The 19,390-nt window shown below is 35.7% G+C and overlaps 1 protein-coding gene across 2 annotated transcripts in view; it reads left to right on the top strand.

Moving 5' to 3' along the window:
• Positions 1–1,650: 1,650 nt before the first annotated feature.
• The window catches only part of LOC6649165 (transcription factor Sp9), a 31,953-nt gene continuing 14,213 nt past the window's right edge, over positions 1,651–19,390 (top strand). For both annotated transcript variants that reach the window (XM_002070991.4, XM_023179336.2), the window contains exon 1: positions 1,651–1,818. In XM_002070991.4, coding sequence (XP_002071027.3) covers positions 1,705–1,818 — 114 coding nt within the window. In that variant the 5' untranslated portion in view covers positions 1,651–1,704. The remainder of the gene's footprint in view (positions 1,819–19,390) is intronic.

The raw sequence follows: 19,390 nt of genomic DNA, 5'->3' as shown, positions 1-19,390 counted from the left end.
TCGCACAGCGGCCATCGCTATAATTATAGGTTAGCGCATGTTAAGCCAAATACAACTCTCCGATTGGCCAACGATTCACAGCGGGAGGGCGTAACCAAAACCGAAACGAAACTTGTTTCGGTCGGAGCGTGCGCCGACGCTCGTTCATGAATGAAAATACCAATCCCAATATACATATATATGGATATTAGAATACCCCCATCCACTTGCCCACCCCCCTATTCATGGTACAGTGATCGATGTTGCTGCTGCTGCTGCTGTTGCTGTTGCTGGTGGTGGATGTTGGATGTTGGTATAAGGCCATCTCACTTGCACTTTTGAGCGTGCCCTGAATTGCGTCACATTGTGTGCGCGCGGATATCGGGAAGGAAGGAAGGTTGCTAGTAGCGTTGGCGTTGCTCCTCGTCGTAGTCTTCATTGTGAACGCACAGCGTGTTGTGTGCAAAAAAAAAAAGAGAGAAGAAAAAAAAATACACACACTCACACATACTCATCAAGTTAGTCTCTCGGTTAGGTCTCTCTCCCTCTCGCGCACACACATTGTCTCGCTCTCGCTGTTTGCTGTATCTCTCTGTCGCTCGTGAGTTACGCCCCTACGTGCGGCTAAACTAAAGTGAAGTGAGCTAACCAAGCTTTTTGTGAAACAGTTGCAAGCCTTTGAACGATCAGCGACGACGACGAAAACTTTTGCGCGGATATCACAAGAATAACAAATAGCAAAAAAAAAAAAACAACAACAAAAAACAAAAACACAAAATACAATAAGAAAAAAATAAAACAAAAAACAACAATTGAATTGAACAAAACCAAATGAAATTAACTAAAGAAAAGGAAGAAAAATATATAAAAAATATAAACCAAAATAAATAATTAAATCAAAAAATTCAACAAAACAAAAAGTGCGAGTGCGAAATATAAAAAAAAAAAAGTTTTTTTTTTTGTAAAACTAAAATATATATATATATATTTAGTTTAATACATATATGTATGTACATGTTTTTAATGTTATTCAATTTGGCTTTTAAACGGCCATATTTATCGTATATACGACAATTGGCCGATTTTAGTCTTGTGTAGGCAACTACCAGGGCCAAGAAGAAGAGCTATCACGATATCGGACCGACGGCAAAAACGAAACAAAAACCGAAGTGAAACTGAAAAGATCAAAAGTGTACAACAAAAAAAGGGCAAACGAAAAAAAACCAACGGCACAAGGATAAAGTTGAGAATAAAGTGCAAAACGAAAATCGTATAGAAAACCCAAGAAAGAGAGAGCGAGAGAGAGAGAAAAAGAATAGAAAATCCTTTTTTTTTTGTTGTTGTTGTTGATTGTTGGATCTTTGCGTAGCATTCCGTTCCGTTTGTTATTTTCTTACTTCATGTTTGTTTTTTTTATTGTTTTTGTGTATGTGTGTGTATGCGTGTGAGTGAGTGTATGTGTGTGTGTGTATGCATTTTGTCCATATGTCCGTTTATGCCAAGAGCCAACAACTCGAAATCTATAACAAAACCGATTTTCCTCTTTTGTGCTTTGTGCTGCTATAGAAGAAGATACAAGATACAATCATTGTGCGCCTTAAATTGACAACAACAACAATAGCGACGAAGACGCTAGAAGAAGCAGAGGCAGAGGCAGAGGCAGAGCCAACGCTAGCAGCAGCAGCACCACCACCAACAACAACAACAACAACAACAGCAGTTAAAATGCTAACAGACATGACACCGACGGCCGGTCAATTGTATGGCTCACAAATACCGGCCATGGGAATGAATATCACAAATATTGCCACACATTTGCAGAAGCCACAAGTTAATCCGGTAAGTTTCTATATCTAAATCTATATCTCATGATCTTGGATATTCTTTTCTATGTACGTTCTGATGTTCATCTAGATCTGGGTAATTGGGTTTTCTTTTCGGTTTATCAGGGTTTTTGCCGTTTTCATCTAATGGATATTTGAGCTGATATTCACTTGCTCGAAATATATATATATTTTTACCGATTTTCATGGCACATTTGATCAGATAATTGCTGTTATTTGATGAATGTGTCGAGAAGGTATTGAGATTACTTTTTCTCTTTCATTTAGACAACAATTCTAGATAGGGACAACAAATTTGCATCAATTTAAGATGATTTCATGATCAAATTTGTTACAAAACTTTAGAGATTTAAATCAAAAGTGGGTTTCAGCCGGCTTTACGTCAACAAAATCTTACTAATTTATAAGGTTGTCTGTATAGCTATTCAAAGACCCATCAAGTTTTATCATCAGAATCCACAGTTGTAATGGCCATATCATATCTTCAACGCTAAAACTAGTTGGGAATTCAAGCTACACGAAGCGAAAAAAGAACGGCAAAGCTTGCAACTGCAGATTCGAGATCGATTAGAGATTAGCTTTCGGATTGCCAAGTTTAACATTTTATCGTATCATTTTCATGAGGAATGTTCTAAAATATCTATTAATATATATTCGATAGACGAATGGTCAAATGGTTTAGAGTCCGATCAACATCAGGACTTGTAGAAATTGCACGACATTTTCAAAGACTTTGTTGGGGTCTTAAAGGGATTAAAAAAGTAAAAAAAAAAAATGATTCAATCATGGGTCAATTGATTAAAATTAAAGTTGAATAGATTTTGAATAGATCTTAAACTTAAAACAAATCAATAATGTTTTCAAAAAAAGTATGTATCTATATAAAGTATCTGTATCTGCATTAAAAGGAATCTTTAACTAAATAAAGTATAGCTTTAGTTTTGCACAATATCCTAAATATTTCTGTAAAATCAAATGTCGATTGTTTTGTCAATTGTATAAAACAACAAAAAAGTGATCAAACACCTAGTATAAAGCACTTATATGGCATTAGGCATAACAAATAACAGTCAAGAGCTGTGTCAGTAGCGGCAACGGCAAACAAACAATAAACAAGCAACAATCGCAAATCGACAACAATGGCCGTAGCGATATAATAACACCGTTAGACGCCGCAAAAAATATACCTATACATATATGAGTACTGTGTGTGGATATTGTATCTGAATCTGGGCAGTAGCTAAAGCTGACAGAGAGTACCTATGCCTTTTCACAGGCACCAAATGAACAGCAACAACAACAAATAACTTCCATCCTCCCGGTTATTCTCTCTCTCTCTCTCTCTGCGCGCTCAGCTGGACTTCTTTTGTTTGCCAGCCGAGTCGATGATTGAGCCAAATGTATCTAAGGTTGCTGCTAAATCGATTAGATGCGGCTTGTTTAACATTCTGTGGCCCCTTGTGTGCAAAAGAAATTTCACGCTACGGCTTAACCACCGTAGAGTAGAGTACAGAGAGAGAGATATGACCCGGCCACAGATACAGAGATACGGATACCAAAATACCAGATAGCAGTACTTACTCTCCTCAGGTAAGCGCCGCTTTCAAATCAATTATTCGGGCTCACTTGAGGTGTGAAGCTAACGATGAAATGATTCTTTTCTTTTTTTTTGTTTTCTTTTCTGATTCCAACTATGATGTACAAACATATATGTACATATGTATGTATGTATGCCTACCGATATCGGATTACAACAATTTCATTGTATTATTTCATTTCTTGGTTGGCTAATTGACTTTTCGCATCTCTATGCTATAGCGGAAGCAATCACTTAAAAATCACCAACAAAAACCAAAAAAAGAAAAAACTCAAAACCTTTAATGATTTTACCTCGACCAGTTTCAATATTCGCACAATTTTGTCTTTGATCTTTGGCCGAGTGAAGCGAAACAAACTGAAAACTAAACTAAAGCATTTTTTGAGCACTAATGATAATGATGATAATGATGACCAGATAATTCCGACCTAAAGCCCAAAACTGAGCATTATGCAAATCGCAATAGATTGAAATGAATGAAACTAAAACAAGAATTTATAAAGTTGTGCAATTTCTTAATCTAAAATTGAACAATTTGTGTGTTTAACTAATTAAATTATATATGAATCTATTAAATGCATGTATACAGATTGATCGTTAAAGAAAATTGCCAGATTATACAATATATATACAATTGCAACAATTTATTGCTTATGTGGCACCTCAAATGCTGGTCAGGGACTTTTTACTTGATCTTGTTGAAATTTGCATTCATAATTTATGAAAAATATTGCGTATACGCAATGTATGTATAAAAGACTGACCAAGTAAGTAAGTGAGTGAGTGAGTGAGTGACTGGTTGACTAACTGACTGACTGACTGGCAGGCAGGCGGACCAATTAAATGCAAAAAACTGCAAGTCAGAAGCACGCACAACAATTTTTCTACTCTCTACTCTGTTTGGTGCGTGGTCTTTGTAATTGAAAAACGGTCTAAGGGAAAAACCCCAATTGAAAAATGCTTTTCAAAGTCGGCACTTTTGAACCATCAGCCATAGCGCGACCTTGTCTCTCTCTCTCTCTCTCTCTCCCTCTTGGTCTCTTTGGTGGCTTCTTTTCAATTTTGCCCTGCTTTTCTGCAGCATCATGCCAACTAATTTTCCAAATGACGCAAGTTAATTGCATCAGTTCGTAGCCGCATAGTCTTTTGTCAAAGGTGAAAAAAAAGTAAAAAATTTTACAGCAAGGAGGCGAATTCATTAAGCTAAATTATATATATTAAATATTTGTATATGCAGACCCAAAAAAAAAAAAAAAAGAGACAACAAATTTATTAAAACATTTTGAGTAAAATTTCCAATTGAATTAGCAAAATGCAGCAAAGTTGATGCTTTTGTTCTTAAAAATGTTCAAATAAATTATAGTTAAACAACAGTTAGTTATTTAATAACAAAAAAAAACTTGAAGCAAATATTCTTTACAGTGTATAAAGTTGCCCTAAACAGTGGGGAATATGAGGAACGGCCTCAGTCAGGGCTACTGAAGGGTCTTAAAGTCGGCGCTCTGGCGCCTATAATACAATGTCTGCACCTACAATGTGTGAGACAATGAGATAGAGAGAGAGAGAGAGAGAGGGAGAGATGGAGACTTTGAAGGGAAATAAACGAGTAGAGTGAGATCAAGAACCACAACAAATTAGTCAATGACGCGGCGATCTTTCTCACATATGTGAATAGGTATATTGCCCTACCTCACTCTTTTAACTCTCTCTCTCTATCTCTCTATCTCCCTCTCTCACTCTTTCACACTCTATCATATTCATATTCTTTTTTCTGTATTTTCATTAATATTTTATTGCTTAATTCCTTTTGTTATGCTGATTATGCCGACCGACGAACGGTTGAACAAATGAGGCTGAGACTCTGGAACTCTGGACCGAGAGAAGTTTTGTGTTTTTTTTTTGTGTTCATGGGAAAAACAGCAACCGATGTTGCATGATTTTCAATAATTTAACAGAGTCTTTCGAATCATACAAACACATATACATATAATTTCTCTTTGGCAGAGCTTTACCCCAAACCCACCTCACCCCTACACTGACAGAGAGAGATAGAGAGAGATACAAACACATTACAGAAAATGTTAATTTCAGTTTTGTCTTGGTAATTTATCATATTTTTTTATTTTTTGTTTCTGTTTGCTGTTGTTGGTGGCTTTAAACGCTTTTAATTAAAACGAATGCTCATGTGTAACTTTCTTAAGCAGACCTCTTCTGACTCTCTTAGTCTAGGCTTAAGAATCAATATTGTAGATACATGTGTGTGTTTGTGTGTGTGTATCTAGTCTCGAGTGTTTTATTTCTACTTTGAACTTGGCCGACAGCGCGTTTGTTAAATGATTGATGTGGTATTAATTTTAATAAACGCTTTTCTTGGTCCCAAGCAACAAAACCCCATCAATATGCATATTATATTGAACAAGAGAGTCGGACTTGAAGTCGGTTAGCTGCTGGCTGCCGGCTGGCTGCTGGACCCGTTTTAGACTTGGCTTTTATTCTGCGGTTATTTATTTACATTTTGTTTATGGTCGCACGCAGTTGCGTGGCGTCTGCACTTTGCGCTTATGGCATTTCATATGTATGATAGAGTAAGGGGGGAGAGAGAGAGGGAACTGCAGCAAGTTAACTTCCAATCATTTTACGCCTATTTGTGGCAAGCTGGCTGTTTATGCAACATGCTGGCACTTATCGGCCCTGGTAACTCTATTAAAATGTGTCATGCAATTGTTATAACATGCAAAACCAAATAGAGTTGGCAGCAAAAAGCAAATAAAAAAAGGCAAGATCAACAAAAAGTATATAGAAAATTCATATAGATTTCTAGACAATATCTTGTCTGTCTTTGTCTTTCTTTATATAATGAAAGAAGTTTGGATACCATTTGACTTGAAACGAAAACCATTTTGATAGATATTTGTTAAGAGGCCATTCGAAAGGAGTTTAGTTTAGTTTCTAAGAAGTAATCCTTTGTTGTTATGTTCTTTAAAGAACTAAAGTGGAATCGACTCCGCTTATAACCGTCCGTCCAGTTATAGCGACTACAGTTCGATGAGTGATTATTTAAAGAACCACCAAGATCTTACTTTAGTTACTTCACAGTAAATACATTTTAAAGCCTAAAGCTTGTTGAGAATTGCAACTTTATTACTTATTATTGGAATAGACGGTCATTTCTTTAAGGAAAAGTTCAATCACTTAAATACATTGATCTTAGTTTTTATTTGTAAAAGTTTATCTTCTCATTATGTTTTTGTTTAACTATTATTTGGAACTTTTGAAATATAATATTGAATATTACTTAATCAGATATTACTTAATCTGTCTCGAAATTGTAGAAACTTTATATTCGATGTGCTAAACAGTTCAATCAGTTCAATTCAAAATCAATTTAGTTAAAATCTACTAAAAGTACTATTAATTTAACCATTACCTTGACTTTATAACAATTTATTTAAAACGAATGGGTAGGTAGAATATACTTGATTGTATCTGGTGATCTGGCAATAAATCAATCAAAAAATTCATATGCATATTATTGGGCTCTCACATTAAATTCAAATCAAATCTGGTCACAGATCTGATATCATTTGTAAAACTAAATGGGGGGGTTGGACTACGATGGGGTGTGTGGCGGGGGCGTGTCATATATTTCCTCCCTCATATTATCATTTTATCATTCCCATGCCTACCGATTGTCAGCAGTTGTCACCTGCAACATATTTGATGTCAGGTCAAATTAGTTCTGAATAATAGAATAGAATTCAGACAGTGGCAACAGCGGGAAGCTAATGAGAGACAGATATCAAAGCCTCTCGTATTTCTACCTAGAATAGTAACTAGAGACACATACACACACATATATATACCAATTGTAAGTACGTCCAAAGTGTAAGGTGTAAAGCGCATATGCTCATTAGAAGCGCATTCAGGCCATTTACTATGGAGCTAGGTTGCTGGCTGGTTTTGCTGCCAGGTAATTGCCTTGCACTCATGCATTCTAACTCATTAAAAAACAAAAAAAAAAAAAAACAACGGAAAATAATAAAAACACATACACACACATACATACATACTAAATTCCAATTGAAATGCAAATACAACTAAATAATGTAGGAAAATGTTATTAAAGAAAAACATATTCAATTTGCATTAGCATTTTTTAAACATTTTCATTTAGAAAACAGTTAAAAATTTGCATAAAATATATCCAACTACAAGTATATATATATATATATATATATATGCTTAGTGAGTACTTTAACACGTGTTGCCATTTACGAGATGTAAACCTTTAATATTCATTGGAAAGTTTAAGACAACTAACTAATTCCAACCTGCCTAGGTTGATGAAGTGATGAGGTTTTGAAGTGAACTAAAGAATAATCATTCAAAAAAACTGTTGAATAATAATTAACAAGTCTGGTAAATGGTTTAATTCTAAAACCATTTTCCATTTAAGTAGTTGAAGTAACTAAAATAGTGAATGAAATGTAGGAGAAAACTTAATAATAGAGTTGGGAAATTTTGATATTATAGAAAAGTCATATCTCCAATTCTCCACCTTCAATTTTGGGCCATTTGAATCAATCATTTAATTAAGATACAAACTGGAAAAAGTTGGAAACTTTTCGAAATTGAGACCAACCCCAAAAAGCATAAGCAAAATATAACATTAAACAGCTGCAATTGTTTGATAAAAACAACACTAAGCTACATAAATGTGATACAATTTAACCAAACTAATATCTAGGCAAAAAGATGAAAAATGAAGTAAGTAAGTCGTCTCGCCGACTTAGGTATACCGTACACCAGTAAAGCAAATGTTTCAAATTTTTTAAACAAAAGCATTTTCACATGCTTTTAACAAGCATATCTTAGTATCTCCCTCACTCAATCATACGAGCACTCTAGCGCCCCCACCAGCCAACGGCCAACTTCGGCCTTATGGAAAAACGTTTATATGCATAACTCGACTGTTTTTTGTCCGATTTTGATCAAATTTGGTATTTTGCTGGATATTAGTATGAAATTTAAGTGCGCCAAATTTGATTGCATGAGGTAGAAAATTACGGAAGATAATCGAGTTTTTTCAAATTACGGAGGTGGAAAGGGGCGTGCCAAAATCTTTACACATACACGCTTAAGATAAACGCTTTTTTTTAATTGCGGGGGCGGAAATTTGAAATAAACTTGATCACTCTACATACTACACGAGTCTACAAACCAAATTTGGTAGCTCTAGGTCTTACAGTCTCCGAGATCTAGGTGTTCATACGGACAGACGGACATGGCTAGATTGACTCGGCTGTTGATCCTGATCAAGAATATATATACTTTATGGGGTCGGAGAAGCTTCCTTCTGCCTGTTACATACATTTTGGCGACTTTAATATACCATTTCACCCTATGGGTATAAAAATCAACTTTAATAGATTAAATTTAAAGAATTACTCAAACAAAAAATTGAAATATTTTATTTTTGTCTATTTAGATTACGACCTATTTAAAATTTAAATGAAACCTTGCAGTTTAGCCGGCTCGAGGTCAATCCTTCAAAAGAAGAAATAACAGGTCGTGATATTAGTTTGTTAAGGGCGAATCTCTTAAGGGTATCCACAAAAAGGTTGTCTTCGGTACTTTTTTCGCTTAATTTAGTTTTAATTCCCAACTTGTTTTAGCGTTGAAAACATGGTATGGCTATTACAGTTCTGGAGTTCTTTAGCAAAGTCTGCTGATGATGGAATTTGGTGGTTCTTGAAAAAGCTATACAAACAACCTGCTCACCTTTTGGAAGATTGACCCCGAGCCGGCTAAATTGCAAGGTTTCATTTTAGTTTTGAATATTGTAGATCTTTATAAATATTAAAAGTCACTTGCTTTATTAATTTGGATTTATTTTGTATACTTATAAGATTAAATCTTTATCTGAGTGGGATGTTTTGAAAGATCATATCCAAGTACAAATTTTCAAGGCAGTCTAAATTGTGTTGATTAGTGTAAAGGCCTTATATTACATTTAGAAGGTATTTAACCAACTATCACACCTTGTTTTTTCTTTTTTTGTTTAACCCTTTTTCCATTTATGTTGATCGCATCCCGCATTTGGCCAAAATTGAACACAAAACGCAGCTGCCATATTGGCATTTCATTTTTAGGAGGCAATTTTACCATTTAGTTTGTTATTTGGCCAAGAGTGTAAAACCGATGATTGCATAAGCATGTATGTATGTACATACATACATATATATATATAACTTGTTATAAATTTTGTTGACACGAAGTCAAAGCGTTTTGTGGTGAGCGTTGATTTGAATGCAAGTTCATGAGTTAATCAATTTTAATGCATTGGCAGCAGCAGCAGCAGCCAGCCAGCCAGCCAGGCAATGGCCAAGACAACGGCAAAGGCAACGGCCAACTGACAACTGCCAACTGCCAACTGGCTAAGTCTGGGCACGTCTACACATCGATCGATCGCATCGAAGTGATCGCAGCGATTGAAGCGATCCAGCGAAACGATCGACTGTTGATCAGTTTTCCTTAAACCCCCCGAAATTACACCATTCTCCACCCCTCCGCTCTTTGCCCACATATCCCACACTCTCCTTCTCCTTCTTCTTCTTCGACCCCCTTGAAGCAATCAATCCACAGCCTTGTCTCGCCATAGAGTAGACTAACTTTGCGAATTATTTGATCGTGTTGTAAAGTTTTTCATGTTGTTGGTGACGGCAATGGCGATGGCGACGTGCCTTATATGGCAACTGGCAAATTCTATCCCTATCTCACTCTCTCGCTCTCTGTCTATCTATCTTATGGTTGAACATTATTTATTTATATGTATTTTTTATAAAGCGTTGTATAACTTGATAAAAAAAAACCCAGCAACAATAACACAACAAGAGTCAGGCTTCAAGATTGGGTTACGTTTAAAACAAAAACAAAAAATAATAATAATAATAACAAAAAAAAACCTTCCAAAGGCAAAAATTTAGTTTGACTAGACCGCACTTTCTATTCCCTAATAAAACTTTCATCAATTTCTTTTAAATACTTTAAACAAAGCAAAGCAAAACTATTTGTCTCTATTTAAAGTTAATTCAAAAGAATTAAGTACAGTACTTTTTGACGATGAAAGTAATTAAAAAGATATGAAAGGATTATGGAAGGATATGCAAATGGAATCCAAGTAACTTGAAATGGTTTCTTTAAACGATTCTTTTAATGGGTCATAAGTAAACGATTCTTCTAATGGGTCATAATCGATTTTGAGAAGTTGTTTTGGCTTCATTTACAAAGACAGGATACGCTTCTGGAAATATTGGAAAGTAGAGCTTAGAAAGGTAGTTGTCTTTTAGTTATTAAATATAAAATTAAGTAACTAAAAGCATAGAAGAAAGGACAAATTATTAAATAGAAAACTAATACAGTAATAAAGTTTTTAGCAAATGAATTGAAGTCGATTTAGAAGAAGATTAAATGCCCAAAAGGTTATCAATTGCACATACCCCTCCTCAGGTTAGGGTAGAGAAAAAAAAAAAAAACAAAACAAAAGAGTTTTGTGCGCTTGCAGAATGAAATGATTTATGGTCTGAATTACAGATAATTGTGATAATCATACCGAAAAGACCCAAAGCTCAGACTCCGGTTCAGTCGCAGTTTGCAGTTCGCATTTGCAGATATTTTGTGTATACACACATTTTTGTTTTTTTTTTGTATTTTTTCTTCTTCTTTTTGGTGTCTGAAATCGATATAAAAATCAAGTAAAAGAGCCTATATCTGGAGAAAAAGAGAGGCGCGAGGTGCGAAGAAGATGAGAGTGAGAAGGAAAGAAAATCATATTAGTTTTTGGGGCAACTAACATAAGATGCGTGCTTGAAATCCATAAAAGTTGAGTTATTAAAGGGATCGAGGTTGAATTTTATTTCATTTCAAGGACACAAATGCTTCAACTGGATTGTTAGTTAACAGTTATACATTTTTGTTTATACAAATTATTTAAACGATTCCATGAAAGTGTTTAGTACGACGAATTGAGCAAACTCAAATCAAAATTTGTTTTGAGAACTATTTGAAATTAGAATAACAAAAGGTAACCAAATCAAGCAGTTTTTTCAGTGAGGCCTTAAAAAAAAAAACCTTCTATCTATCTATCTTTCACTCTATTAAGGATACGTTATACCTACGTTTTGGCTTACTTAATTAAGGATGAGATACTTAAGCATAAAATAGAAATATTTGAAGATTGAATTGCACTTTTGAGATGTCCAAAGTTATGATCAAATTCCAAAGTCTCTCAGTTGGTTAAGTTGCTAATTTTTTTGCATTACCAGAGAATTTTTTTGTGCGGGAAAATGTGGTTTATGCAAAATCATCTTGAGCATTAAGAAAACGCACACACACACAGAAAGATGTGTAATAAAAGGTAGCTCTAAGTGAAAAAAATAACAACAAGGACAAAAATTATGTTGAAAAGAGGGCAAAATTGTGAACAAGGGACACAAAATGTATAGATCAAAATGGAACAATAGAGATTGTATTCTAGATGGATGCTCTCAATTGTATGTATGTATCTGTAAGATACAGTTTGTTTTCGTTACGGCTATTTAGTGCTTTGGCTTTGGCTTTGGCTACGGTTTTCTTCGGCTTTAACGTGAACAAAGTGTGGGCTAAAGCGCCTCGGTTTATTTGCTTAGGCGGCTTAACGAGTGGAACACAGAACAGCAACACAGCAACACAGAGAGCAAAAGAAAAGAAAAAGGACAGAGAAACAACAACAAAAAAAAGGGCCTAAATGTGAGATGCCGTTGCCCTTATGTCTTCTAAAGGCTCTCTGACAGTTTTTGCCACTCGGGTGAGAGAATAGCAATTGTTTTGTGTGAGTGTTTATGTGAATTTGGATTTATTTTATGTGGCTCCTCTGGCCTGTCCTTCTTTGCATTTCATGGCTCTTTCTGGGTTTTTTTTTTTTTTTTGGTTTTATGTGGTCGTATATCTTACAAGTGTTGAAGTGTGCCTGGCTGACTGACTGACTGAGTGACTGACTAACTCGTCTTTCCTCTATGTCTCTCTCACTCTAGTTCCCATGTGTCTATGTGTGAAAGAAGAGATAGATGATGGGGAAGAGGGCGGGGGGAGGAAGTATGCAAGTTCTTTAGACAGGAAGCCGTTAAAGTTTTCAACTTTTTTAATTGCACCAAAGTTTTTATATGACCACAGAAAAAGCAGAAAATATTTCACAAAATGTTCTTAAAGACAACAGCAATTTATATATACATACATATGTATATGTATATATATATATCATATATCATCTGTCATGTCAATATGTGTGGAAAAGTGTTGAATGATTTATAAAGAGGAAAAGTGCTTAGAATAAAATTTGAAATTTTTAATGTTGTCTTTTTTTTACCTTCTTTTCAATATAAATATAAATTCTTAAAAATTGTTCGTAAATCAAAAGTGAAATTTGCATTAAAGTAAATTAGCTTCGATAAGTATGAGCCAAACGGAGAGTCAGTTAACATTACTTGTACTTGTTTTAAGTATTTGGATTACTAGTTGTCCGCCTTTTGATAATTTCTTTACCTTTAAGCCCTGTGGCCAGTTAAAACACATCAAAAATCGCTTAAGGTGCATTGGTAATAAAATCAGAGACATGGTAAAGAGTTGTCCATAGTCTATAGGGTCTTTTAACCATTTGCATATGTCTAGAGGGGAAAGGGAGAAGATGTCATGAGTGGTGGGAGAGGGGGGTGGGCCTGTGTTAAACATTAAATGAAGTCGTTAAAATCATTTAATGATGCACTCGTTAGTCACTCGCTTGTTGACAAGTGAAGCGATGCGCTGATGCATTGCATTCTAGCGAGGCGAGAGCCAAAGTCATGTGGCATGACATTCATTCCATATGTCGTCGGTGTCGATCTGTGTTGCTGCTGTTGCCTCCTATTGCTGCTGGTGTCACTTTGTGTCGGCAAACTGTAAAAGAGACCATTCAAAAAGGATGTTTGATGGCATGCTAAATTGACAAATGCATGCAAAACAAAAAAAGGGCTGTTGGCTGCCGTTTCTGTTTTGGAATACGCATTTCGGCTCATTATTCATAGTCCAAGTAGTTGAAAATTGCATGAAATGTGAAATTTGCAACAAGTGCCAACAAGCATTGTCGGGTGGGGGGTGGGGGGCTAAAATGGGTGGGGTTTAAAATGTAAAGGCCATGCCATAAGGTCAAATTGTTAGGTATTATTATCAATGACCACCAAAAAGGACAGCAGCAGCAATATTGCACGCCAGCAACATGGCACGGCAGCAACATTGAAGCCATGCTGGGTCTATAAGCGTTTCGTGCTTCAAAAGCGCGCGCGACACACACACACAGAGAGAGAGAGAGAGAGAGAGAGAGGGGGAGAGGGAGAGCAAAACATTGTTGCTGTTGTTAAGGTTGCCGCTGTAGCCGTTGCCGTTGCCGTTGCCGCCAGCAGCAACATCGAGTTGCAAGTTGCTGCTATGTTGCCATGTTGCCTGCTTAAGATGTATCTGCTGTGATTACCACCAGGCGAGCGTGTACTTAAGCATTTTATATGCTTTTTTTATGCCATACTGATGTTGTCCTTGTGCAAGAGTCGACTTGACTTGACTCGACTCCACTCGAGATGGCTTGACTTGACTTTAGTTCAGTCGCGTCGCGTCGCGTCGCGTCTTGGGGCTCTCGATTCCAAAATTGGGTTTATAACTTTTCGCCAAGGCGCGCGTTGAAATGGCGTTGATGATGTTCATGTTTCATGTTTGTGGCTTGATGAAGCGCAACGATTATCCCAACAGCAAACGGCCACAAAACAACAGCAACAACAGCAACAGCAACAGCAACAACACTGAAAAATATGCCACAAATTGATTGATTTGCCACGGCACGAAGTAAGACGGTTGTTGTTGTTGCTGTTGGACTGAGGCTGCGCAAAACTCGTTTCAATTTCAATTTCATTTTTAAAGGCTTTTTTTCTTTTTTTTTTTGGTTTTTCTCTCGATTTTATACTTACCTCTGGTTTTTTTTCGCCGTCTTCAAGTGGGCGTTTTTGGCGTTTCAAAAATCTATCTATGGCGACAAAATATGCAAGAAACGAAAAAAAAAGAAACAGAAAATGAAAATTGTGCTACGCCTACTTGAGCTGCAAAAGTATTTCCCACTTTTTATTGAAGACTTTTGTTGTTGTTGTTGCATTTTCATTGCGGAACTGCCACACAACAATTTCCCAATTGAAATGTGTATGCGAAAATTGTCTTTACCAAGTTGCAGTGTGCCGAGTTGCCTATTTGACAAATAAGTTGCATGCAAATGGCAAACCAGCAGCAATTGCCACTGCAACAGCAGCAGCAACAGTCTATGAACAGCAGCAATTTGTATGCAATGCAATTGAATTCCAACCCAAATCCAACTAAATTTCGCCTCACTTCACTTTTTGAGTGTTCTTTGTTTCTCAATGGCAAAACTTTAGTTTCATTGATGAAAATCAGCACCAGCAGCCGCATTTGACCTTTGACCAATTTGGTTATTTGTCAAGAGTGAGCGAAGGCGCAACAACTTGACAGACCGCCCATTTTACGCCTCTATTTCATCTACTCCTCGCATCGCCAGCAACATACCTCAATCAAACCGATTGAGAACTTCTCCAGCACAGTGGTTCAAATTTTGAGTAAAATGCAATTTCAATTTTTATTTTCAGTCAATCATGAACATCCTTTTTTTTAATGGAGAATTCACTTCACTTTCTTTGGAGTTTAAAATTATTTAATGACTTTAAAACCTACATTAACTTAAAGGACTCAAATAGTTAATTGAGAATTCAGAACAACTTTTTCTTAAAATTCATAAGAGTATTGACCATGTTAATGTTTATAGTAATGTGTTCCAAATTATGACCGATCCCAAATTGGGACAGTTGCCCTAAAAATGTATTTTAAAAATAACTCAAAAGTTAACGCTAAATAAACTCCATACACTGACCAATCTAAAGCAACTAAAACGTTTTCAAAACTCAATTTTAAAATCGCATAAATTCAAAATTAAAGTTTAACAAAGTAGGGGGCTTAAATTTCTGACCTCCACTGTGCTTCTCAGGCTGAACTTCTTTCAATTATATATTAATCTTAGTCTTATAATCTTATAGAAATAAATGGAACTTTCAAATGCAAAAAAAAAAGGCTTATTAATAAACAAAGTATACATTTTCGAAATTAAATAATCATTTATCCATTAAGTAAGTTAATATATAAATTTTTAAAATTTGAGAAAAAAAAACAAAAGATATGAAATTACAGATTTACAATTTTAAAGTTTGATTATAAATAATCGTTTCTTTATCGTTTCGTTTGTTTGTCGGCTCAAAGTTTTATTCCTTTTGATTTCTCCAATAAATTTCCAACTCCTTCAGAACAATTGGATTAATTTTGGAATGGAAACAAACTTCATATAATATTTGCTTGAATGACAAATTTGTTTGAATTAAAAATGCAATTAATTTTAAAATTAAATGAAACGAGGAAAAACCAAAAAAAATTAGGAAAATATTTCAAATAAATTTATAGGCACTTTTAACTGGTTTTTGTTGAGTTTTTTTTTTTTTTGTGGTGGTTAATCAAATTTGTGCGGTTTTGGTTACGATTCGGTTCGGTTCCCACATTCGTCAGAGTTGTTTGGGCCAAGTGAAAATGCCTCTTGGAAAGCTGAGAAAATGGCCCTGAGGGACTGAACTGACTTTAAACGTTTTGTAGCCAGTTGAAAATTGTGGGTAATTTTCGGTGGTCTCCTCCCGAACCGTCAAGCTGAGGCAAGCCGACACCATGGCCGCCTTCGCCTCCGCCTCCCGCCTCCACCTTCGCTCTTCTGCTTACATTAGCGTTAGCGTGTGTGCAGGTTGTAATTTTCTACTTTGCGCCCAAAAAATAAAAATCAACCACAAGAAGTGAGACAGAGAGAGTGAGAGAGAAAGAGAGAGAGAGAGTGGGGGTAAGAAAGAAGAAAAATCCAATAGAAAACCCAAGTCTGATCACTCACGATCATTATCGAGACGGGACAAGGCTTATAATTATGGCAGAACTTGTTAACTGCTCATAAAAAAATAACAACAAAAAAGATGAAACATTATTAAATGTTTAGCTTTGGTTTGGAAATGGAAATGATCTATACACGAATTGTTGCCATTGTGTTTGTACATTTCGTGTTTGAAATTCAATCAGAGAAGCAATCATTGCCGGCGCCTTTTTATTACTTGTTTTGCACTTTCTGCAACTCTTTCCCCCCGTATCCCCGCTCTCTCTCTTTCTCTCTCTGACTGACTGGGCTATCAACTATTCCAAATGATGGCTAAAACTACCCACAAAACCATCTAATCCGTGTTGTCTATCGCGCTTTTATTATTATTGTTTTGTTTTTGTTTTTGTTGGTTAATTAGCCATTTAATGCTCAACAGCAACAAGCATCTTTTTTTTTTTTTTTTTTGTGATTTATTGAGTCATTAAATAATAATCATAATTTTTGCTTGTTTAGTAGCGTTTTTCAGTGATAAATTTGCTGTTGATTATGCCGTGTGGATTTCAGACTTGAATAACACGTAAAAACAACCGCACAAATCTCTTTAGGGGACAGCAACCAAATCTCTTTGGTTGATGGACAATCGATTATAAACGATCGATAGGGCCGATTGGTTTTCAAGAATTCTCAAGGTTCCGAATAAACAAATCGGGAAGTATGAGTATTGAATAAAGTAAACCATAATAAAAATACATTTAAGCATTAGAAGAAGAAATTTTAACTTTTCTCTAAGTTGTTTTAATCGATTTCGTAAACAAATACACACTTTTAAGAATAGTTTTGAGAGAGATGAAACTCCTATCACAATGTAACATCGCTTTACGCTTAAACCAGTTGCGAATCGTACGTCAAGTCTTTGAACTTTTTGCTTGCCTTGATCTTGGATTTTGTGATACTTCGTTTTGAACAGTTGACAATTTGCTCCATCCATAGTTAGAATAGTTTTGAATATTATACATCGCGAGAGAGAGAGAGAAAGAGAGATGAAACTCCTATCACAATGTTACATCGCTTTACCCTTAAACCAGTTGCGAATCATAAGTCACGTCTCTGAACTTTTTGCTTGGTTGGTGATACTTCGATTTAAACTGTTGACAATTTGCCCCCATCCATTCTATGGCGATATGATAAATAGTTATTTATCACAACTTTGGTCTTCCTGATCTCTGTTAGGTTTTACACCTTTTATTTTTTTTTTTTGGGGGGGGGGGGGGGGGGTAGAGAATATTATTGAAATATATATAAATTTGTAGTTAAGCCAAATCAATTTATCAAATGAGAGAGACTCCATCATCTTTTGATAGCCCCAAGTTGGTTTTTCTTTCTAAATACAAAACAAAATTATGAAATTATAAAGTCTAGACTCACTCAAATCGATAGACACGCTATCCATATGCAGATATATTCATATCTATATGTGCTTACTAATGGGTCATTAATCAAAGTCAACCCTACGGGTGCAATCTTCATTTTAGTAGTAGGCTTTGTGTCAACGTTTTCTTAACTTTATTTCATTCTGGCTAAAACAACACACACACACACACACACACACACAAATAGAAAGAGAAAGAAAGATAGACAGAGAGAGAGAGAAACAACCAGAAGAAGAGCACAATAAAGAAATCAATAAGTCAAATTGCCAACTTTACGCTCTGGCCATTTCATTATTTATTATTAAACGAATTGGTGCAACCTTAACTGCCAAGGCAATTGGCTACTGGTGTTCTCGTATTCGCATTCGTATTCCCCATTCACAATCACATTTGCATTCGCATTCGTATTCGCATTTGTATTCGCATTCATGTTCATTCGCCACTACCAACTGGCAACTGGCAACTGGCAACTGCCAACTCGAAATGAATATGCAAAAGAGGCAACCGCAAGTGGCAGAGTCAACACACGGCACAGTAGGATAAGTTTAAAGAAAGGGTTACGACGACGACGACGACGACGACGACGACGACGGGAATGGGCGGTTAGCTTAGGTCGAACAAAACCGGCAGCATTTTGGGAGTTGGAGCCCAGACAGCTGGACAAGCCCTTTTCACAGCGGGGACACTGCAGCCAGATTTAGAGTCCAAGTCCGTTTCCCCCCAGTCTCAGTTGGAGTTAAACTAAAAAGAAGACAACAAAAAAAAAAAAAAAAAAAAAGGGTGGCCCAAACCTCCAGCCCCAAAACTTCATGGTCTCTTTTATATGGCTAATTTAAATGAGCTACAAACAAGAAGAACGAGCATATTTTTTGTTTATATCTGACCGAAATCTATATACTCTTTATCATTACTTTAAATCTCTCTCTCTTTTAGGCCAGATTTTGGGAATCATATTCTCTAGCAGAACCAAAATAATAAGAGTATAGGAATATATATTTCTATATTTAACCGATTAACAGAAGTTAACGAAAATCGCTTCTTCCATTATGATTTAAATATATTGAAAACTTCTCGTTAACAATGTGTGGCAAGGGCCGTGAATAATCTATATTCGTATTATATATATGTATGTATTTTTTTTCTGATTTGGCTCATATTGACCGATATATGAATATATATACATATAATGGCCATGTAAGAGTATATAAATGCAGTGTTTTGAGATTGATTTTGGAAATGGGTCTTTGCAATTTATTAGTCTCTACCCCTTTGGCTTTTATTTCATTTTCATTTTCTCTGTCTCAGACACACACACACGTAGATACTTTCTGGCTGTCTCTTTCTCTCATTGTGTCTATCGCATTCGCACAACACAGTTGCTATGTAGTGTGTTGATTTGCATATCCAATTATAAACACATTCTGAATGAAAAGAAGATTTCTCGTTTTGGGGCATTTTGTTGGCTGCTGCTGCTTCTGCTTCTGTTGCTGCTGTCTGCCTCTTTTGTTTAACACAAATT

This window comes from Drosophila willistoni (genome assembly GCF_018902025.1).
Source record: "Drosophila willistoni isolate 14030-0811.24 chromosome XL unlocalized genomic scaffold, UCI_dwil_1.1 Seg141, whole genome shotgun sequence".
In the NCBI taxonomy this organism is placed as follows: domain Eukaryota; kingdom Metazoa; phylum Arthropoda; class Insecta; order Diptera; family Drosophilidae; genus Drosophila; species Drosophila willistoni.
The sequence above is the reverse complement of the archived record's forward strand: the minus strand, read 5'-3'. Positions and strand labels throughout refer to the sequence as shown.